General features: G+C 41.0%; 1 protein-coding gene across 1 annotated transcript in view; it reads right to left on the reverse strand.

The window, feature by feature from the left end:
* The window catches only part of SMYD3 (SET and MYND domain containing 3), an 859,717-nt gene that overhangs the window by 275,381 nt on the left and 559,892 nt on the right, over positions 1-24,444 (reverse strand). Inside the window, exon 9 of the mRNA XM_077486140.1 lies at positions 9,003-9,113. Coding sequence (XP_077342266.1) covers positions 9,003-9,113 — 111 coding nt within the window. The remainder of the gene's footprint in view (positions 1-9,002; positions 9,114-24,444) is intronic.

Consider the following 24,444-nt stretch of genomic DNA (forward strand, 5'->3'; position numbering starts at 1 on the left):
CTAGCACACAGACGGGCGGATTGTCCGCCAGACTGCTGAGTCTGGCGGACAATTTTGAGTCAAAACTTCTTTCTAAGTCCGCCGGACTTTTGGAAACAAAAAGTCCGCCGGAGCCCACACACGGGCAGATTGTCCGGCGGTCTCTGGTCCGCCAGACCAAGTCCGCCGGATAATCTGATCGTGTGTACTAGGTATTAGTGTCTCTGACTTACCAAAGTCACTCAGGTGTACCATCAGAATCAGCAACCCGTCTAATGTGTTAACTGGTAGTGACATTTAGTCGCCGCCATCTTGGTACACTTGTTCGCAGCAAGGCTACAGTTAAAAGTTGGCAAGCGGACATTTTTTATACCCAAGTCTTGTATTTTACACTTATTTTTACCAGTAAACTGAGTTTATATACTATATAAGCCTTATATAGTATATAAGCTCAGTTTACTGGTAAAAATACGTATAAAATGCAAGACTTTGGTGGGTGTAAAAAGATGTCTGCTTGCTGACGTCTAACTGTAGCCTTACTGCGGATGAGATTACCAAGATGGCAGTGACTGAACTTCACTTCTGCGTGGCCTCTTCTCTCTCGGAAGTTACATCTCACTGGCCGAGACGGACAGACTCCGGCATACACACAGTAACTTCGGGTCCGCCTCGGCCAGCTTTCCAGATTGGACCAGCATTCGTGACCCCCTGGCGAATCAGCAGTCGCCCCCAGGTTGAGAACCACTGATTTAGACAATATGGACGTAGTAAAATTAATTGATAACCAATGTACAGCTTTAAAAATTAGTGATAAAACTATTTACATCCAGTTCTGCATTTAACCCTGAAGGCACCATCATATGTAAGCATATATTCATTTTGTCTCAATTTTTTTTCATATTGGTGCCCCTCCAGTGTCTCTCTATTCCATAAAAGGACAATTTTGTTGGGTCCCTCTCGTGGTATCTTCTAGCCTATCAAACCATTTAAGAAGATACCATAAGAGGCTTGCTTTTATGAATCATACTGTTGGTGAGTGGGGAATACAGGCGGGGAGCATGGAGTGGTACCTTGGATACTCACAGGAAGGATTCCTTCCTGTGCACTTTGATTGCACTGATGGACTATTTATTAATTAAGTTGAATGCACTGGCAATATATATATATATATATATATATATATATATATATACAGTTTAGCAAATGTTATTCTGTATGTGGAAGCAGCGCTAAGTTTTTTTTGTTGACATTCCTTTTAAATAAATTCTCAAACAGAGAGCGCTATGAAGTATTTTTTATTTCTCTGTCTTAGCCCTTGTACACACAGTCGGACATTCCGACAACAAAATCCGTCAGATTTTGTCCGAAACTGGTGTTGCATACACGCGGTCGGACAACGTTGTCGGAAAAATCCGATCGTACGTAATGTGATGACGTTATTTCGTTACGACGGGACTACGTTTAGGCTAGTAGCCAATAGCTTTGATCTAGGAATTTGATCTGAGCATGCATGGCACTTTGTCCGATCGGAATTCTCTACACACAATCGGACAAAGTCCAATCGAATCATGTTGTCGGAAAGTTTTAGAGCCCAGCAGTCCGATGGAGCCCACACACAGTCGGATTATCTGACAACACGGTCCGATTGGACATTTTCCGTCGGAATGTCCGACCATGTGTACAAGGGCCTAAAGGCTCTGTGTCCAATGAAAAGCTTTGACAGGCAGTTTGTGAGGGGAGGCGCACCTTATTCAAAATGCTGCTTATGCTGTTTTAATCTCCTGTGATATAGAGGACTTTCTCATATACTATTGGGTTACATATTGTGTTTTACATCAGATTGCACAAGCGTTATAAGTATATATTTATTATGTTTATTTTTGCACATATAATTTGGTATATTCCAGGTTCATACCATTCAGTTATGTTACTAAGTGAGTCACTATATCCTATGTTGGTTTGGATTGGTTTATTTAACGCTGCACTAATTGATTGGTAGAATTGTGTCTAGGCTTGTGTAAATCCAAAGATATTGGTAGCAGCTCTCAAACTATTTTTTATGTATAGTTGGTAAGGAGTGTTCACAGAAGTGCAGGGACCATTTTGTATTTATTAAGCTTACTTGAGGGCTTTATCAGTGGAAGAGGTGTGCCTCACTAGTAAGAATAGCTTTAAATGTATGAATTTTACACCTGTACCCAACGCTGTATCTTGGCCCAGTCCGACAAGACCCGGGCCTAGGGTGGCACTCTGCAAGGGGGGGGTCACAAAAAAAGCCACCTCCACATAAAAAAAACAGCCTCCTCCCAACTCCTGTGTGAAAAGAGTCCCGCCAGCTTGTGCTACAATTTTAGTGTAGCACAAGTCTTATGGGGTGGACTAGGCTGGAGGGCAGGGTCCAGGAGGCAAATCAGTCTGGCACTCCCATTAACCACTTAAGGACGCCTCCTGCAGATATACATCGGCAGAATAGCACGGCTGGGCACAAGCACGTACCTGTACGTTGCTTTTTAAGTGCTCCCGACCCGGTCCTGAGCTCCGTGACCGTGGACCAACAGACCCGATCGCCACTGGTGTGTCCCGTGATCGGGTCACAGAGCTGAAGAACGAGTGTAAACAAACCTCTCCCCGTGCTTCCTACTGTGGCTGTCACAGTTCGCCTCTTCCCTTTTATAGGGAAAGACGATCAGTGACGTCACATGCCAGGCCACACCCCCTACAATAAAAAAAAACACATACCGTCATAACACTACACTGCCCCCTAGTGGTTAACTCCTTCACTACCAGTGTCATTTACACAGGAATCAGTGCATTTAAATAGCACCGATTGCTGTATAAATGACAATGGTCCCAAAAATGTGTCAAAAATGTCCGATGTGACCGCCATAATGTCGCAGCCGCAATAAAAATAGCTGATCGCCCCCATTACTCGTAAAAAAAAAATGAATAAAAATGCTATAAAAGTATCCCCTATTTTGTAAACGCTAACCAATCAATAATCGCTAATTGTGATTTTTTTAAATAAAAATATGTAGAAGAATACGTATCGGCCTAAACTGAGGAAAAAAAGGTTTTTTTTATATATTTTTGGGGATATTTATTATAGCAAAAAGTAAAAAATATAGAATTTTTTTCAAAATTGTCGCTCTATTTTTGTTTATAGCACATGACCGCGCAATTGTCAGTTAAAGCGACGCAGTGCTGAATCGCAAAAAGGGGCTTGATCCTTTGGCTGCAAATTGGTCCGGGGCTTAAGTGGTTAAGCAGCCGAATTGCTGCTGGTATTGTAATACTGGCTGGTGGCCCTTTGACTGGCCTGACTTTCGGACAGACCTGCAGTTGCACTTAATACAACTGGTGACCGCCAATACTATTATTAAGTGTGTCACTGGCAGCAGAAGAATTTTAAAGAGATACATAAAGTAATTATGGGATTATTTACTTGTGAGTCATACTTTGAGCGCTAATGAATCTTACCTCTTGTCCTGGAAGTGATAGAGTTAAATCTTTAGAACCCTGGTGTTGGTGTAATGAAAATACCAGGCTTTTGTAGTCTTCTGGATAAAAAGTAAAGCTGGAACATATACTTTTTTTGCTCATGGTTTTTGCAACCTGCTGATTTGTCTTAGCTCTTGTACACACGGTCGGAGAATCCGTCAGAATGTGTCCTATCGGACCGTGTTGTTGGATAATCCGACTGTGTGTGGTATGCATCGGACTGATTCCGTCGGAATATCCGTCGGACCCAATTTTCCATCTTGTTGGAAATATTTCCCGACCAACTGGGCCGATCGGACATACTCCGATCATGTGTAGAGAATTTTGATCGGACCAAGTGCCACGCATGCTCAGATCAAATTCCTACATCAAAGCTATTGGCTACTAGACTGAATGTAGTCCCATCGTAACGAAATCACGTCATCACGTTCTGAAAGATTGGATTTTTCGACAACTTTGTCCGACCATGTGTATGCAACAGTTTCGGACAAGATCTGACGGACAAAATCCGACGGACAAAATCCGACAGATTTGGTTGTCGAAATCTCCGATCGTGTGTACAGGGACTAAGGTTTTTCTCTATAGGAACATCTTTATGCCAGTTAATCTTGTTTAATTACAATACATTTTGCTAAATAAAACATACACAAGTTAAAGATCTTTCAGTCTGTATGTTGGCATATTTCGGGGTAATTTCTGGCCTGATTGAGTCCTAATTTATCACTTAGCACTGGCATTTGTTCTGACATCAGTTTGAGATGTTTCAGTGATCATTCGGAATTCATTGACAGCACTTGACCTCCTTCTGACCTGCATTTACCTGTGCTTCATGCAGATTTTGCAGAATGGACGTCCTCCCAGAACCTTGCTCCCGCGCACCACCTGGGGCATGCACCCGGGAATATCCATATTCTCTGGACCCGGCGCATCACGGATCATGGTAAATGGCCGCTGACAGCGGCCGTTTACCACATGACCGCTCCTTCAAATGACATCCGGTTCCTCTCTCCCCTCTCTGTTCCGATCAGTACAGTGTGAGTGGAGAGGGGAGAGATCAAGTGCTGCAGCGCTGTGGGCTGGATGTGTACTGCCCACAGCGTTGTTATGTGACAATTCCTGCACTTATATAGCCATCCATCCATGCTCAGCCATCCATACTCAGCAATACTCATCCATCTATCCTCAGCCACCCATACTCATCCATGCTCAGCAATACTCATCCATCCATCCAGGCTCAGCCATCCATAATCAGCAATACTAATCCATCCCTGCTTAGCAATACTCATCCATCCATTAATACTCAGCAATACTCATCCATCCATCCTCAGCCATCCATACTCAGCAATACTCATCCATCCATCCTCAGCAATAGTCATCCATCCATCATCCTCAGCCATCCATACTCATCCATTCTCAGCAATACTCATCCATCCATGCACAGCAATACTCATCCATCCTCAGCAATATTCATCCATCCATCATCCTCAACCATCCATACTCATCCATCCTTAGCAATACTCATCCATCCATGCTCAGCCATCCATATTCGTCCATACTCAGCAATACTCATCCACCCATGCTCAGCAATACTCATCCATCCATCCATACTTAGAAATACTCATCCATCGATACTTTGCAATACTCATCCATACTCATCCATCCATGCTCAGCAATACTTATCCATCCATGCTTAGCAATACTCATCCATCCATTCTCAGCAATACTCATCCATCCATCCTCATCAATACTCATCCATCAATCCATCCATCCATCCTCAGCCATACCCAGACATCCCATTCACACTCAGTCATACCCACCCAGCCATACTCAGCCATCCCCATCCACATTTTGCCATCCCATCCACACTTAGCCATACTCACCAAGCCATACTCAGCCATCCCATCCATACCCAGCCTTCCCATCCATACTCAGCCATCCACATTCATGGCTCAATCATTCTTAGCCATCCCCATCCATGGCTCATTCATGCTACTACAGTGCCTCGAAGTGTAATAGGTAGTCAAATTAGATTTGACATTTATGCCCCTAGAACGCCTGATGGTGCTCCCTGCATGTTGGGCCTCTGCATGTGGCCAGGCTGTGTAAGTCTCACACCTGTGGTATTGCCATACTCAGGAGTAGCAGACAATGTGTTGGGGTGTAATTTTTGCCATGTACATGCTATGTGTTAGATATATTGTATAAATGGACAACTTTGTGTAAAAAAAAGTGTTTTAATTTTCTTTCCACTTTTTTCAAAAACTTGTAGAATAAAATTACATGTTCAAAAGACTTGATATGCCTCATAGATTATACGTTGGGGTGTTTTCTTTCCATAATGGGGTCATGTTTTGGGCATTTTTATTGTCCTGGTGCTCCCGGGCCTGCAAAAGTGCTAGAGGTAGTCCAGAAATTATATGTGTAATTTATGCTCCTAGAACGCCTGATGGTGCTCCCTGCATGTTGGGCCTCTGTATATGGCCACACTGTGTAAAAGTCTCACACATGTGGTATCGCCATACTCAGGAGGAGTAGCAGAATGTATTTTGGGGTGTAATTTGTGTGGTATGCATATGCTGTGTGTGAGAAATAACCTGCTAATATAACAATTTTGTGAAATAAAAAAAAAAATCTTGATTTTGCAGAGAATTAAGGGAAAAATTACAACTTAAAAAAAACTTACCATGCCTCTAAATACCTTTGAATGTCTACTTTCCAAAAGGGGGTAATTTGGGGGGTATTTGCGCTGTCCTTGCTTGTTAGGGTCTCAAGAAATTAGCTACGCCGTCAGTACTTCAGGTGTGATCAATTTTCAGTGATTGGCACCATAGCTTGTAGACTCTATAACTTTCACATAGACCAAATAATATACACTGATTTGGATTATTTTTACCAAAGATATGTAGCGGTATAAAAATTGGACAAAAAGTATGAAGAAAAATTACTAGTTTGTAAAATTATAGAACAGAAACAAAGAAAAAATGTTTTTTTTACCAAATTTCCGGTCTCCACCAAAAGAAGGCTCTATTTGTGAGAAAAAGGGACAAAAATGTCTTGTGTACAGTGTTGCATGGCTGAGTAATTGTCATTCAAAGTGTGAGTACTGAAAGCTGAAAATCGGTCTGGTTAGGAAGAGGGTTTAAGTGCCCAGTGGTCAAGTGGTTAATCAGATGCAGTTCCTTCCTAAAGCAGGAGAACATCAGTCAAAACCAAATATCAAAAGTTAAGGGAGGTGAGATGGGAAACGGGTGAGGAATGTGGAAAGGGAAAGAAGGGGAGGAGAAAGGGAAGGGTAAAAGAGAGAGAGAGGGGGAAAAAGGGAAACATGCAATTATCAGGATTATCTGAGAAAAACGCAACATGATCACCCAGAGGTTACAGGGTGAAATTAAACATGCAACGTTAGGTCTAACTAAGTCCTTTCCCCGAGGGTTGGAGCAAAAATAAGAAAATAAAGAATTATAAAAAAAAATCAGATAGTCCCCATATACTTGCCAAAATGAACATATAGGTTGTAAAACCTAGGTAGTCACCAGTAATCAATCCTCACTGGAGTTCAAGGGAATGTAGTGATCAGTCGCGTCGACTACATAATATTCCGTCTATAGAATCCGCTGATGCTGGTGCAGGGGAGACAAAAACACCCTCATTTGTAGGGCCTTGACAGCCTCTATTACCTGCAAAGGCCACAGGCTTTTGCAGAGAACTGGAAGCTGAGCGATGACGTAAACCCGCTAGATCGTGAGAGTGGTCCGTCTGCTGTAAATCTTGTAAGGCATATTACAATTCCTCAGCAGAACGAAAAACAAACCTGGAGTCCTGATAGATGAACAGTACCGCAAACGGGAAACCCCACTGGTAGAAGACTTAATGGTATTGAAGAACTTGGAGGTAAGGTTTTAATGCTCAATATTTAGTAATCGGAAGCCGAGAAAGTTTGGCAAAGATCTCATAATTGTACCTTGGAATGTCAGGTTTTCTTCCTCCCTGGCAGCAGCCAAAAGCTGCTCTTTACTACGGTAGTAATAAAATTTGGCTTTAATATCTTGTGGGGAACCTTTGGGTTTAGGAGGCATACAGGCCCGATGGACCCTGTCCATTTCCAGATATTCAATCAGGATAGCTGGTTGTGGACCCTGAAACAGGTCCAGCGTGGTGGCTTGTAGATCAAGGGTAGTGTAATGAAAGGCTCCACACTCTGCTTGAGTGCTTTCATCATATACCGCTTCCTCTCAGTCTGAACATAGATATCAGATATATTCCAACCGCTGCTAACAAACAACAAAACGAGACAATACTTGTTTGGTTGCTGAACATGGACTGTTTATTGAAAATATAGGTAATACTCTGGACAATCCCCCCACCTTTGCATTCCGGGTGGGGTAGACTGTCCAATCAGCAGTGAGAGCTGTTGGAGGAATCTGCCCCCACAATCTCACAGCTAATCTACATACACATCCCATAATATCCAAGGCAGACAGACACAATAGAATATTGGAATACAGCCACAACCCAAACAGCAGAGACCATCATGACCTCCTTAATAATGTTTCGCATTACATAACAGAATATCTTCCTAAATGCTTGTCAAATGAGAGGGCCCATAGTTGTTACGCAAGAGGCTAGCATTCTGTCCACTCCAAAAGCCTCTGTCCTGGGTAAATCTGTCACAGGGAGTCTCAGGGATCCCTGATACACAATTTGGAACGTCTGGTCCTATTCTTGTAATCTTCCAGATGGGGGGTTGGAGAATAGTATTTTCCTCTAAGATTTTCAATCTCTGCCATATAGTCCTGAGTATGATTCTCAAGCTCATCAAACCTCATTTCCAACTCTGCTATATGGTGGCTTTATTCCTGAATTTTGCGGGTGAGGCTATCTGTAATACGTCATGATGTTTGTTTTGGGCCTTGTGTAGCATTTAATTAATCTGTCCAAGTTGTCTAAGTAAGGCTGTAGATGCAGCATCAGTCTGTACTGCAGATTGTAAAACCGCGGCATCTGAATCTGACTCACCCTGAGCATCTGGCTGTGTCTGCAGCAACTTTGTTGAACGAGTTGTGTCTGCTTGAGAAGATGGCACCTGTGCCATATTAGCTGGGGCTCAGGCCAGATCGTTCTTGATTGATTTGGTCTTCATCTTTGGCCTTGGTCCCCAAAAAACAACACTGACAGCTCGGGGTGATGCTCTGATGATGCAGGAAGTGGCGGGTGACAGCAGATCAATTGAGCTGATGTTGTAGGCAGTTTTCCTGTCCCTCTGGGAGTGGAGCTCTGGGCAAGCATGTCCGCTCAGCTAGACCTTGTGCATATGCCCTGCTCACAGGCAGAAATTTTCATTAAAATGAATGAAGATTATGCTGTACATATATTAGTACAGCTTAACTATTCTTTAGGATAATATTAGCATTTCCACTATAAATAAGGAAATGGCAGCTGGAACCAATCAAACAACTTGACAACCATCTATTGTCCACCCAACAACTGGCTCCAGTACTTTGTACCCCTATAAAAATGCAACATACCTTATCTTTTGATAGGCAGCAGTGGCAGTCACAGGTGAAACAATACTGGCGCTGCAATTGGACCTGGCGTAAATGTGTGGGCATCTTCACATCAATGTAACTAATGGTCAGCTGTAAAATGAAAAAAAAAAAAAAACATGGGTTATATTTATTGTCTGTACAATGAACACATTTAGGACAGTCAGAACACAAAAACTAGAAGTATAATAATAGAAAAATATGAACAAGATATCTAAACGTTTTGGGGAATCATTTGGAAAATATACATTTCTATTTATAAGCAGCAATTAAAGTGGTGCATTGATTAAATATTATCCATGTTAAAGATCAAGGGTATAAATGTAGGATGTTCTAATAAATTATAACTAATCCTAATTAAAGTTCTCAGTTATAATTAAACTACAACAAAATTCAAAATATTTATTTTTGATATTAATGCTCTGCTTTCTAGGGATATTCCTCTGTTCTTGCTGGCCCAGAACCACAACAGTAGGCACAAAAGCAAATATTTCCAAGGTCAAGACAAAAATCATCCTAGACACTTGTTGTCAAGGTGTACCATTTGGAAGATTTTTCTTTCATTGCTGTTATGAAGACAAATGCAACAACAACTGTTGTGCTTATCATATAAGTAAATCTCCCCAGTGGGGTCCCAGGCATAATAAAAACCAAACAAAGGTTTTATTTTTCCCCTACTTTATCCAAAAATAAAAACGTGTTTTGGCTTTAATGTGATTGTATTGATAAAACTGTTGTCAGGTTTTATTTAGCAACAAATTCAAATTCAAATCTCTGTAGCTGTGCCTGATGAGTTTTACAGACCTCAACTTTATTTCTATTTTAAACAAATTTGATTTACAGTATTCTTAACAGAATAGCTACAAAGCATAACGTGAATATACAAACCAAAACAAAAGCAAGCTTTTGGAATAATCTCTGCTAACCTTCTGAAAATGCTAATTGCTCGGCTGTCAAAAAATCGAATATTTTAAACTGGAATACGAATGAGATACTACTGACCTAGAACAAATGCGCTCCTTTTCCCTGACTTTATACTTGTTCTAGGTCAGTGGCTCAAAGTATTGAAACCAAATGATCAGAGGATAGCAATTGCAGAGGGGATTTAGCAAAGGCAGAATATGCATTTCTCCCAGGAAAAGTTTCCAATATCATGAGCGAAAACATAGTCAGAATATCATGGGTAGTTGAAGCACAGAAGTCAAGTTGTGCTCCTCAGGATTTCAAACAATTGTATGGAAAATAAGGTAGTCTTAAAACCAAAAATCAATAGACTGTGCGTTGCAACCAAAAATAACTTCCCATTTATTTTCTCTTTGCTTTCTTCAAGCCTCCTAGGGTACCCATTATATAAAATAGAAGTCTTTCAAAAATGGCACTATTTGTGTTTTCTAAATATTCAGATTCATGATTCCCTGCTGTTCTCCCCTTAACAGGCACGTGTGATTTTCCTTAGATGTTTCAAAGCAAGTAGCCAAGACACATTTTTTTCAGTTTACAAAAAAAGAAAAAATGGACATGGAATTGACAATTAACCATATTCTTATATACATAAACAATACACACAGAAACAAAAATAAAGAAAAACTTCTTTCAAATCTGTGGTTCTGGACTGTTCTACTATCTGAGGAGTATTATTTAGAAGCAGAATCAAATCTCTTGAAGTTTAAAGACTTGAGAGAAAAATTACAGTATAATGCCTAATCCCCAATCTGCCCTACATAAAGAAGGCCAAAGGGTATAGGAAATGCAAAAGGGGAAAAATTAAATTAGAAACAATACTTTTCATATTCTAGAACTGCTGTGCCATTGAAAATTGAAGAAGATTGCAGAGATTGGACTAGAATGTACAAAGGAATTGTGAATGTGGTTCTGATTGAAGCTAGTTACAAAGTTTTTTCTAGACAGTATCTAAGCCCTGAATTCCTCTCTGGAAAGGAACCCGGAATCTTCATCCTCTTGTTTCCAGAGATACAGTCAGGTGGGAACAGCATTACACACGTGGTGGACCTATCCTAAGGCAGACAGTTTTGGATCCATGTACACTCCATGATATATAATGCTAGTATTGTGAATATTGTTAAGAGCATGAGGCTTGCCCTCCTAAATTAACCCATTGCAAAATAAAAAAATATATAATTGTGCTACCAGTGTTAAAGATGTGAAATGTAGCAGCCAGCATCAACAATGAAACAATTGTGAAACCAAAATAAAAAATAAAAATGCAGCGCTATAGAACTAGACTTGCTAAAAGGGACGTGACTCTCCAAGCCAATACATATATCAAAATATACCTATTTAGCAGGTAAAAAAATAAACTGTAAAACAAAATTAATATAGACCAGAAATTAGCCTATCATGGCCTCAACCAGCCTATATAATACCAATATAGTGAACAATAGTGAGTGCAACCAAAAAAGAGTAATCAAACAAAAAAAAAACACCTCATAAAGTACGTAATTATAGTGATAAATATAAAAAATCAACAATGTCCCTTTAATAATAGATATCATCCACCGCAGAGAGAAAGGCAAACCTCATCTAGGGTAATTCTGGTATGTAGAATGGCATCCAGGCGCATACCATTCTCATCCCCCATAAGGCAACAATTTAATAAGTACCAGCTATCATCAAAAGAATAAAGGTAATGGGTACTCTTACCCTGAGGCGTGGACCCACACACCATAGTGGTGAGTCAATCAGGTGTAGAAATACTTAAACAATGATCGATCGTCTGGCCAGAGCGGTGAAATGTCTGACTGTTTTTCTTTTCAAATGTTTTTATTGAGATTTTTAGCAGAGTTAGTTACAACAAGGGTTACAAAACAAAAAAAAATAATATATAGTAATAAAAGTAACATAACACAGTATAATGTAGTGACAGGGTTTTCTCAGCATAATATAGCATAGAAACAAATAATCCACAATAAAGAATAAAGTAGTATGCCTAAGTATCTAATATTCATAGTCATAAAGGGACTCGAACAAGAGTAAGTCTCTTAGAATTTGTATAATAAAGTCCGTAATATAATTATTGTAAGATTTATAAATAGCGATATGGATAATGGCCACTTCTGGACCCCAAGACACCCCTCACAGGGATCTATCTGTGTCTTGGAGTACCTAGGCCAACATCCTAAAGGAAATTCAAACACAGTAGTTATCTTTTATGAAGGAAAATAAAGATCTATTCTTACTCCGCAGCTCAATTTAGATAAACAAATATGTGATATATTTGTCACTTTGCTATGAAATTATTTTTAAAGCCATCCAAAAAAAAAATATTAAAACGCACAGGAGTTCTTTCTTCTATATGATTAAAGAATCAGCATTATCTAAATTGTGGAAGTATAATTTTTGTACCATGTACTCCAAGGTTCCCATAGTTGTTGTTCCTTAATATATAGGGATTTGTCTTTAGGAAATAACAATTCATAGGAGTGGTGGAGTTGGGTTAATTCTATAACTTCTGTCATAGTAGGAAGAGAGTCAGTTTTCCATTTTCTAGTTATGGATAGTCTCGCAGCTAAAAGTATATGTGTTACTACTTTACGATATTGTTTGGGAATCGTATGTAAATTCATATTCAGAATGGCTAGTTCTGGTGAAAGTTGAAGGACAATACCTGTTACGGAAGTGAGTAAATGGGAGATTGCCTGCCAGTAGTTATGTAAGCTTGGGCAGTCTCACATAATATGAAATAGGGTCCCCAATTGGGTACAATTTCTCCAGCAATTAGGTGACGAGTTCCCCTTGAATTTTGCTAGGATATGTGGAGTCAGGTATTGTCTTTGAACAATTTTTTGTGCCAGTTCCCATAGTGTAACACATGCAGTGGCCCTATATATGCTTCGTAGGGAAGCCATCCATTGTTTAATTGAAAAGTCTTGCCCCAAATCTTGTTCCCATTTAAGGAAGGAAGGTAGTTTGCTGGGTATGTTTTTTTCCCCTAGAATTGGGTATATTGTAGCTACTCCTTTCTGTGATGTGGCATGGTTATTGAGGAAAGACCATATTTTAACCGGGATTGAAGCTCTGAGTTGTGGATTGTGTAGCAGACACTTTTCTATTTGAATATATGTAGATCGCTCAGAATTCGGAAGCTGTAATTCATTACTTAACTGAGAAAAAGACTTTAATGAGCCCTGTTGGAAGAAGGAACCAAGTTTGATATCCCCACCCAAATTCCAGTCGTGTATTTGTACGCCAGGAATTAATGTTGGTATAATTGTTAGAGGAGGGTTTAACACCGTGATTGGAGTTTTATCCCATTTGTATGTGATGATTCTCTGCCAAGAGTGTAGCGTCGCTTTCACCGTTGGTGGGTATTGAGCTGTAATTGTGGACTTAATTTTCCTACTAAGTAACCAGAATTGCATATTAGGCTGTCGTGTGATGTCTTTCTCAATTTGTCCCCATAAAGTTTTAGGAGTAGGCAAGAACCATTCTTGCATTTGGGTCAAAAGAGTTGCGTCATAATAATCCTGTAGCTCAGGTACGGTCGCACCACCTATATTTCATGTGTTTAATTAGTATATGGTATGCGCAACGGGATTTTTTGCCATTCCATAGATATTTTCCCAAACTGCTTTGTAAGGATTTAAAGTAGTATTTAGGGATACATATTGGAAGGGACCTGAGTTGATATAATAATTTTGGTAAGGTCATCATTTTGAAAGCTGCCAGGCGACCAGCCCATGTAAATTCGAATTTACTAAGTGTTGTCAGATCTGTTTCAAAATGTTTCTTAAATGGTAAAAAGTTTGTTTTAAATAACTGTTTTGTTTTGTTAGTGAGAGTGATTCCTAAGTAAGAAATCCCCTCGTCTTTCCAGTGGTAGGGGTATTTATTAGACAATAACTGCCTGGTTGTGTTATCTAATCCTAGGTCTAAAATATTGGACTTAGTTTCATTGATTTTATAATATGATGCTGCTCCAAATGTCGTTAGTATATTTTGGAGATTCGGGAGAGATGAAATAGGATCAGACACTATAAGCACTATGTCATCTGCGAACAGACTTATTTTATTATCTATTTGCCCAATTTTTATACCAGATAGTTTTGTGTCAGATCGTATACGTTCTGCTAGAGGTTCGATGGCTAAATTAAATATTAAAGGAGATAAGGGGCAACCTTGTCGTGTTCCATTCGAGATGCCAAAGGGCCTAGACATCATATCATTTGTGTATACTCTCGCTGAGGGGCCCTTATACAGTGCAAAAATTGCCGATAAAATATTTCCATGAAAGCCGAATTTTAAAAGCACTGACTGTAAATAGCCCCAATGGACCCTATCAAACGCCTTCTCTGCATCCAAAGAAAGGAGCAGAGAAGGCGTTTGATGTCTCTCAGTGAAGTGTATAATATCAATCAGACGTCTTGTTGCATCTGAAGATTGTCGACCTTTAGTAAAGCCAGATTGATCTTTGTGAATGAGGTCTGGTATGTAGTTCATCAGTCGATTCGCTATTGCTTTGGCGTATATTTTGATGTCAATATTCAATAATGAAATCGGTCTGAAATTTTGGGGAGCACTGGGATCTTTGCCTGGTTTCGGCAGTGTTATGATCAAGGCCTGAAGCATCTCAGCCGGAAATTCTGATTTGGATGCCGCTTCGTTAAAAAGTGAGCATAAGTGGGGAGCCAGTATATCTCGAAGTAATTTATAGTATTCTCCTATCATTCCATCTGGGCCCGGAGATTTATTGTTGGGCAGGGAGTCTATAGTTCTAGCAATTTCTTCCACTGAAAATGGGACGTTAAGATCAGAGATTTGATCAGTAGTTAATGATGGGAGACTAATAGTATCTAAGAAATCACTTATTATCTTTGGGGTAGGTGTGGGAGTTTGAGAATCATCTTTAAGATTGTAAAGGGAGCTATAATAACAGCTAAATGCATTCGCTATGTCTTGGGGGTCTTGCAATTTTTCTCTAGTAATAGGGTGGTATAGATATGGAATCTTTGATTTGGAATATCTGCCTTTGATCCGAAGTGCCATGTTTTTTCCTGCTTTGTTGCTAGTATGGTAATATTTAGCTTTAAGTTTTCTAGTATGTTTTTCAAATGTATCCAATAAAGTCGTTCTGAGTTCCTGTCGTAATATTTGTAGTTTAGTTTTCAGTTGTTGTGATGGGTGAGATTGGTTTTGGGAATCTAATGTTTTAATGTCAGCAGTAAGTTTCTCAATGAGTTTCGTTTTATTTTTCCTGAATTGAGCATTCAGTTGCATTAGGATTCCCCTACTAAATGCTTTATGAGCACCCCATAGGGTGGCGGAGTCTGACACCGATCCCACATTATATTTAAAGAATTCAGTTATCTGGTTTTGTATAGCTGTAGCATAGGTAGGCATTTTGATAAGATATGCATTTGTTCTCTATAGAAAATGGGTCGTTTGAGAGTGTTTAGGTAGAATAGTCATACTAATTGGGGCATGATCAGTCCAAGTGATGGGTGCAATGTCAGACTCCCTCACCCGCTGCAATAACCACTTATCCGTAAAAATATAATCGATACGAGTATAGGTATTATGTACCAGGGAATGATATGTGTATTCACGATCTCCAGGATGATGGCATCTCCATACATCATAGAGATCGCTTTTATTCAAAAAAATTTTAAGTGCACAGTTGGTTCTGGTTTTGGGATTAGAAGTGTCTAGTTCTTGTTCATGTATTGTGTTGAAGTCTCCACAAATTATTAAGGCACCTTTTCGGCATTTACCTATTTTTCTCATCAGGCCATTCAGAAAATGGGATTGCCTTTTATTAGGCGCATACACATTTACCAATGTAGTAAGTGTATTATCAATGGTACATATTAATATGAGGTGTCGTCCATTGGTATCTACAATAGATTCATGCAATTGAAAATTAACTGAATGATGTATGGCAATAAGTACTCCTCTTTTTTTCTGTTGGCCTGATGCTGTAAATATGTGAGGAAAGTTCTTATGGGTGCAAGTGGGAGTAGCGCCTGTTTTGAAATGGGTTTCTTGTATACACAATATTTGACATCGCTGGGTGTTAGCCATTTGCCACATCAACGCTCTTTTTGCTGGATGGTTAAGACCATTAGTATTTAAAGATATTAACTTTATACTCATAAAAGGATATTAATAAGATGGAAAAAGTAAGTACATACTAGCCTGATAATAGCTTTAAATTCTACTTCCATGTGAACAATCTGTAGTCTGAAATGACTATGAATGTCCAAAAATTTAGTGACTGAAAAGTTTTGATTCAAATTTTGTAGGTTCATAACATACCTGTCCCTTTGAATGCTATGAGTTGTGTATAGGATACTGTGAAGAAAAAAATAAAAGTAAAAGCACAAACAAAAATATAACCAAACATTAAACTTAACTTGCAGTGGTAAACATTTCAATGTATACTGCAACATTAGAATGGGGAATTAGTTCAAAGGTCAGCTGTTCCAAAGATTTAGTATCGCACGGCACTGGCGGGCAAGCTGATAGATCGGTTTCCTATAGATAGGATTGTATTTTGACCGGATCTAGTCAATGAAAGCTAATGCCATTGTGGCGTAAGTTTCTCCAGATTCTTCTTAGCTCCGATAGGTGGAGTTGGTTCGGGGATAATACCCCATGCGTGAAGTAACTTAATGCCTTGTTCCACAGAAGTGATTGTATGGTAGGTGTCGTTCTTCTGTATCAGTAGTTTAGATGGTTGTTTCCAACGGTATTCAATTTTATGATTACGCAGAGCTTTTGTAATCGTGGAAAGTTGTCTTCTCATATCTAGAGTATGTTTAGACAAGTCAGCATAAATCTGGATTGTATTATATGGTTGTGGAAGTTGTCCTAGATGTCGCACTTTATATAGGATTTGTTCTTTAACATGGTAGAAGTGTACTCTAAGTAGTACAATGACGGTTTCGGAATCCGATGGATACGATCAATTGTGAGCTCTAAGGCTGGTATAGCTGGCAGCAAGTTGGAGAATAAGTCAGTGGCATATTTTTTAAGATCAGACTGCTGTATATTTTCAGGGATACCCCTGATTTTGAGATTGTTCTTCTTTGAGCGGTCTTCTAAATCAGCGATTTTAAATTTAAGCCACTCTTTTTCAGCTTTATTTTCTTCATGAGCATCTATTAAATCATTAATAGTATTGGTCATGTCTCCCATAGAGTTCTCAATAGTGTGTACTCTTTCACCTAAGGAGTTCACTGCTTTGGAGAATTGATTTGTGAGTTGTAAAATATCCGTATGAAGCGAAGTATGTAAAGTTAATAGCATTTCTTTTAATTGGGTGTCCAGAATAGGCTGGTTATTAGTGGGGAATGCGGCTATAGGTGAAGCTATAGGAGTTATGACTGTGTTATCTTGACTAATATGAGGTATTTTATAGCTTACCTCCTGGCCTGTGAAATCCAGTTTGATACGAGTTTTAGCCGGGCTGCGACATGTAGGGCTGAGGTAATCTTCCTCATGAGGAGATTCCAGATGTGTTTTGTGAGGTAATTCTTCTAGAGCAGCATCAGGCCTGTCAGTGTATTGCGCTCTCCCTGAGGAGGCTGTTGCTGGTACAGCAGCTGTGAGAGGATCTGTGCCATCTTTTTTTCTCCCTCCCGCTGACTGAGAGGAGAATGTCATTCGTTTTTTCATTTTCCGTTCGTCTTTCTGCTTTTTTGACATCACCTTCGGATTCAGGAACTCTTCCGTTGTCTGTTCGTATCTTTTTTACCGATATTCACTGTGAATTGTCGCTAATATGCCCATTCGTGTCACAGAGCTCTCTCACAGAGCTTCCATTCAGCTCATGCGCTGGCCACGCCCCCCATGTCTGACTGTTTTTAGCGGTATTGATCCGGGATGCCACCGTCACAATTCCAATTCAGAAGAAAGTGCAGTCACCCAAACGATCGATTCCACAGCAAGAGCGATGGATCATCTGACAGCTTTCAGTGGTACATGGACCCAGGATGTCCAATCCAGATATCACCATCCGAGCTCCAACCCAAAGCAGGAAAAAATCATTCACATGCAAGATAGCTCAAGGAGAAAAAAAAGCCTCCACATAGAGCAGATCACTCCAATATAAAAATGTATTAAAATAAAGAAATAAAAAAAAATAATAAAAATTACCACACATCAATGAAGGTAAGTACACATGAATAATATAAAAAAACTTGGTAAATCAAGCCAGCAAGCTATGTACCCGACATGTTTCATACAAGTGTACTTCAACTGGGGCATAAACCTGCCATTAGATCCCACATTATATATATATATATATATATATATATATATATATATATATATATACCACCTTTAAAATTAGCAAAGCCAACCAAACATCAGCGCCAAGATGTGTCCAATAAAAACTACCAAGTCTAAGGTTCTGACAAACATTGCTGACACCGACAAGAATACACCAGTCAATGAAAAGGAACGTCACGGCGTCATCCCACTACCACCAACGCGTCATCACATACCGCCGAACGGTCATGTTCCAAATCACACCGGGGCTTGCATCAGCAGAGACTGTTGTGGGTAAGGTAGTCCAGTGATGATGTAACCAGAGACATCCGCGTCAGGTAAAAAGGAAAGGGAGGATACTTTCAAATGAAATCAGGGCCGAAACCGGAAATCAGACATCACCGCGTCATCACGCACATCCACATTGTGTCATCGCGCACTACCGGCTATCGGCAGATGCGCTCCAAACCTCATTCTTATCTCTGCATAACAAACACAGAGCAGTGAGGGGTGGTGAGCAATAAGACAACAGCCAGAGATGTAGATCATCCACTGTGTATACTGCACTGTGTATACTGCACATACATAGAGGCCGCTCTGGGTACTCCCTGACTAGTAGACACAAATACTAATTACTAACTTACTAATTTAGCAATTAGTATACTAATTGCTAAAAATAATAAATGTAAAAGAAAAAGAAGACCATATTAAATTACACTAAGAGTCATAGATAATCCACATGACAACTTGTCGTCTCTACAATGTCATATTGAACGTATGCCTGCAATGGGCGACTGACATATGTAGATAATCATATGACAAAAAAACAAAAAAAAAACCTATAAGCCAAGACATAAAAAATTGCGAAAAATCTGTTAGATGAAATCAGAATCAACCCTTAAGATTTATTAATAAATGCATTGATGTCCCAGTCAAGGTTCAACCCGAATGGGGAGTAGCATTTGAGTTGGTATATCCAGAATGTTTCTAACTTTGAGACACCCCTCACTCTTGATTCACCCCTCCAATGTGGGGAAAAACAATCAATCACTTGAAATTTTGTCCCGAAAGGATTTTTATTGTGGAAATGCAAATAGTGCTTCGGTACGCTGTGATTTGTAAGTCCTAATTTGATAATGGCAATATGCTGGTTCACCCTGGTCGAAAATGTTTGGATATGATGTTCGGATGTGACCAACATACTGCCACTTACATGGACAAGTAACAAGATAAACGATAAACCGTGTGGCACAGGTAGCGAAGTACTTCATATGATAGATTGTAGATGTAGTAGTAGACTCAAAAACGTCAATCTTACTACACCACAACACATTATGCATACAAACGTTGCACTTCTTACACAGATGGAAACTCTTTGAATCCTGAAAAAACATAATTTTCGGTGGTGGATTGATCACATTAGGGGCAATCCGGTTTCCCAGGGATGGTGCCCCCCTATAAATAATACTTGCTCTCTCCGGAAGGACTGGACCCAGATGTGGATCATTCCTCAGGACATCCCAATGACAATTAAATATATTTTTATCTGTTTAGACTGTATGGAAAACTGAGAGACAAAGGACCATTTAGATTTGGTATCAGGCTTGCGTCCTGCTTGTACCGTAGTGAGGGTAGATCTATCCAGTTGCAAAACTCGATGAATCTCATCATCGATGGCACCAGGCAAATAGCCTTATCCACAAATCTAGATTTCAAAACATCGGCCTGTACAAGGAAATCTGTCAGTACAATTTCTCCTAATATGTAACAGTTGGCTCTGCGGTGTGGATTTCAGCCACGGAGCATAATGACAACTGTCAGTCAGGATATAGCCATTGCGATCAGTCAGTTTGAAATGAGTCATAGTAACCAACCGATGATCTACAATGGATATATCCAGGTCAAGAAAATGTATCTTGGTGGAACTCACATCGTAGGTTAGAACTATGCCCATCTTGTTATCATTAAGGGTGACCATAAATTTGTGTAGAGATTGCTCATCACCCTTCCACAGGAGGAGGATATCATCTATATACCTAGCCCACAGCGTCAATTCTGGACGCTGTAGGGCATAGACGATATCCTCCTCCCTTATCGCCATAAAAAGGTTGGCGAGGCTGGGGGCAAATTTAGCCCCCATTGTCTGTCACGTACCTTGCAGTGGAGTCAGACTGCTGAGGGTGGCCTCTCGCACGGTTCCGGTCTCCACGCCCCTGAGGATGGGGACAGGGCGCGTGAGGACACGAAAGGGTGCAGGTGCCTGAAGGTGAAGGTAGCAGACCTTGGAGATGCTGGGTCCTCACGGTAGAAGAGATGTTGTAGGTAGGCACCAGAAGATCAGCAGGTGTGCAGGAAGCACTGCGTGTCTGTAACAGGCAAGGTCGGCAACTGGCAGGCAATGCGGTACAATAACAGGAGGCAGGTGCGTAATCAGGAACAAGCAAGGGTCTGGCAACGTGCAAGCAAACGAGGTACAGATTCAGGAGACAAGCCAAAGTCGAAGTCCAAGCCGGGGTCAAAGGTAGTCCAGGAGATAGTAGCACAGGGTATCCAAAGCGCGGGTGTCAGGAACGGGTCACAGGAACAAGGATCACGGGAGCAAGGTCACAGGAGCAAGGTCACAGGAGCAAGGTCACAGGAGCAACGATCAGGTCTACAGGAGTAGCTGAAGACGATCCAGCACTGATGTCAGGCCAGGATCCTGTTTATATAGAGGGGAGTGAGCCAGGATTGGTGGAAGTGGCCGTCCGTGCGTGAATACGTACATCCGTTCAGTTTGCGCGGGTGTCTTCGCGTGTTCGGATTGGCGTACGTCCACGTGTTCGGATTGGCGTACGTCCACGTGTTCGGATTAGCATACATCCGTTCGTCCTGGAATTCGTACGCCTCTGACGGGGACACCGCGCATGCCGCCTGGAACGAAGGGAAACTGTCGCTATACGGGGACGGGCATACGTATGGTGAGTTCCCTGACAGTGCCCCCCCCTTAAGGGCAGCCTCCGGGTGCCCCTTAGAACCGACCTTTGAGAGCGATGAAAAGCCCGTATAAGCCTCTGGGCATGAAGATTTGCTTCGGGTTCCCAGGAATTTTCTTCAGGGCCAAAGCCTTTCCACTTAATCAAGTATTGGTTTTGTCCTTGACGCTTCCTGTAATCCAGAATGGCTTCGATTTCAAACTCCTCCTCCCCGTCTACCAATATAGCTTCTGGAGGCCTTAACTCCCGACCTGGAAAGGAATTAGGTACATCAGGCTTAAGTAGAGAAGTGTGAAATACAGGATGGATTTTAAATGAGCCGGGGAGTTCAAGTTCATAGGCTACTGAATTAATTTTCTTCTTAATTGGAAAAGGTCCCAAATATCTGGGTCCCAATTTTTTAGAGGGACACGCCAGTTTTAGGTTTGCAGTTGACAGCCACACACGATCACCGATTTTTAAATCCAATTCCCCCCTTCTCTTCCTGTCAAAATTTTTTTTATCGTCCTCCTGAGCCTTAGAGAGGGTTTCTTTAAGTGCCTGATTGTTGATAACAAAGAAATTCAGCCTATCCTGGACGGCTGGTACAGGAGAATCCGGTAAGGATGTTGGCAGGAAGGAGGGATGGAACCCATAGTTGGAGTAAAATGGTGACTGGTTTGTGGCGGAATGAGTAGAGTTGTTAAATGCAAATTCTGCCAAGGGTAGTAACGAAGCCCAATCCTCCTGAGAAAAAGAAGTGAAACAACGTAAATATTGTTCTAACGTTTGATTAGTGCGTTCAGTCTGCCCGTTTGTTTGGGGATGGTAGGCTGAAGAGAAATTTAACTTGATACCCAGAGCTTCACATAATGATTTCCCAAATTTTGACGTGAATTGGACTCCACGATCAGAGACAATATCACCGGGAATTCCATGGAGTCTGACAATTTCTTTAATGAATACTCTGGCTGTCTCGGTTGCAGATGGAGTTCCCTTCATGGGGATGAAATGTGCCATTTTGGAAAAGCGATCCACCACCACAAAGATAGAGGAGAATCCTTCAGAGGGGGGAAGCTCAACAATAAAGTCCATTGCGATCTTATCCCATGGTTTTTCAGGGATAGGTAATGGCCTCAACAATCCCCAAGCTTTATTCTTGCTGTTTTTATTCCGGAGGCAGGTTGAACAAGAGCTAACATAGTTCCTGCAATCTTTCGCAAGGTTTGGCCACCAGAAATGCCTTTGAACTAAACTTATCGTCTTGTGACCCCCAAAGTGACCCGCCAGGGGATAGTCATGACAAGCCTGTAGAACGGAAGTGCGAAGATTTTGAGGAATGAATAGTTTACTTCCTCGCCAGAGAAGACCATCTTTTTCTTGGAGGTTAATATCTGGAGGGACTGATGCACCTTGAGACGACTGCCGAACCTGTGACAGAAAACTGGTTTGTGTTAATAGAAAGTTCCCGGCTTGCAAAATGGTGTCTGGAGGGGATGGGGCTTCGGTTTCAGAAAACATACGGGATAATGCGTCAGGTTTACTGTTCTTGGATCCTGGTCTGTAGGTTATGTGAAAATTAAAACGGGAGAAGAAGAGAGCCCATCTTGCCTGCCGGGGCCTGAGACGCTTAGCTGTTCTGAGATATTCCAAATTTTTATGATCTGTAAAAATTAATACTGGATGTGTTGCCCCCTCAAGTAGGTACCGCCATTCTTCTAAAGCCAGTTTGATTGCCAGGAGCTCCCGATCTCCCACATCGTAGTTCTTTTCTGACGTATTTAGTTTTTTGGAAAAGAATGCTACAGGATGCATTAATGATTTAGGTCCTTGGCGTTGGGACAGAATGGCGCCTACAGCGTTCTCTGAAGCGTCCACTTCCAGAGTGTAAGGTAGAGCAGGATCAGGGTGTTTGAGTATTGGGGCCGACGTGAATAGCCCTTTTAGTTTGTCGAACGCAGCTTGGGCCTCGATGGACCATCGGAAGCGGTTTTGTTTGCTGGTGAGTTGCGTGATGGGAGCTATAACACTGGAAAAGTTTTTAATGAACTTTCTATAAAAATTAGAGAATCCAATGAAGCGCTGTACCCCTTTCTTATCAGTTGGAGGTGGCCAGGATAAAATGGCTGAAACCTTTTGAGGATCCATCTCTATTCCCTCCGTTGATATTACCAGACCCAGAAAGTGAATGGTCCGTCGCTCGAATTCGCACTTCTCGGCCTTGGCGTAGAGCCCATGTTGTTTTAACCTCAGGAGAACTTGTTTCACATGGTCACGATGGGTTTCTAGAGAGTCTGAGAATACCAAAATGTCATCTAAATAAACAATTACAAACAAATCCAAAAAGTCCCTGAAAATGTCATTAACAAAATGTTGAAAAGTAGCTGGTGCGTTGCAGAGTCCGAATGGCATGACCAGGTACTCAAAGTGGCCAAAACGTGTCCGAAAGGCCGTTTTCCATTCGTCCCCCTTACGGATTTTGATTAGATTATAGGCCCCTCGTAAATCCAGTTTCGTAAATACTTTGGCTGATCGAAGTCTCTGGAATAATTCTGGAATCAATGGGAGGGGGTAGCGATTTTTAATCGTCACTTTATTTAAATCCCTGTAATCCACACATGGGCGGAGCGAATGATCTTTCTTTTCAACGAAAAATATTCCAGCACCGGCTGGGGAAGAGGAATGTCGAATAAATCCTTTCTTGAGGTTCTCATTGATGTATTCTTTGAGGACCATGAGTTCAGGTTCCGATAGAGGGAATATCCTCCCGAATGGAATTTCGGCTCCAGGTAGTAACTCGATTGGGCAATCGTAGACCCGATGAGGAGGGAGTGTGTCTGCCTTTCTTTTGTCAAACACGTCCAGGAATCTGTAGTATGTGACTGGGACCAACCTCTGGAGCTCAGATGTAGAACCCGAACAGGCAATGACCGGAACCAGGTGGTTTGAGGTCCTGACACAATTTTGGAGGCAGTAAGTGGATCGAAACACGACCTCACCGGTTATCCAGTTTATTTGGGGATTATGGGCTTGTAGCCATGGCATTCCTAAAATAATTGGGAAGAGTGGTGAAGAAATGACATCCAGGCAGATTAATTCTTGGTGATCGGATAGAATGTTGGCAAGTAGTGGCTGAGTCTCATGGGTAATAGGACCTGATCTGATGTTGGATCCATCTGCTAACCTTATAGAAAGTTGGCGTTGCTTGGGTACCAATGGAATGTTGTGTTGTAGAATGAGAG

This window comes from Lithobates pipiens, unplaced genomic scaffold (assembly GCF_037356315.1).
Source record: "Lithobates pipiens isolate NorthernLeopardFrog02 unplaced genomic scaffold, aLitPip1_a1.2 Scaffold_18, whole genome shotgun sequence".
Classification (NCBI taxonomy): domain Eukaryota; kingdom Metazoa; phylum Chordata; class Amphibia; order Anura; family Ranidae; genus Lithobates; species Lithobates pipiens.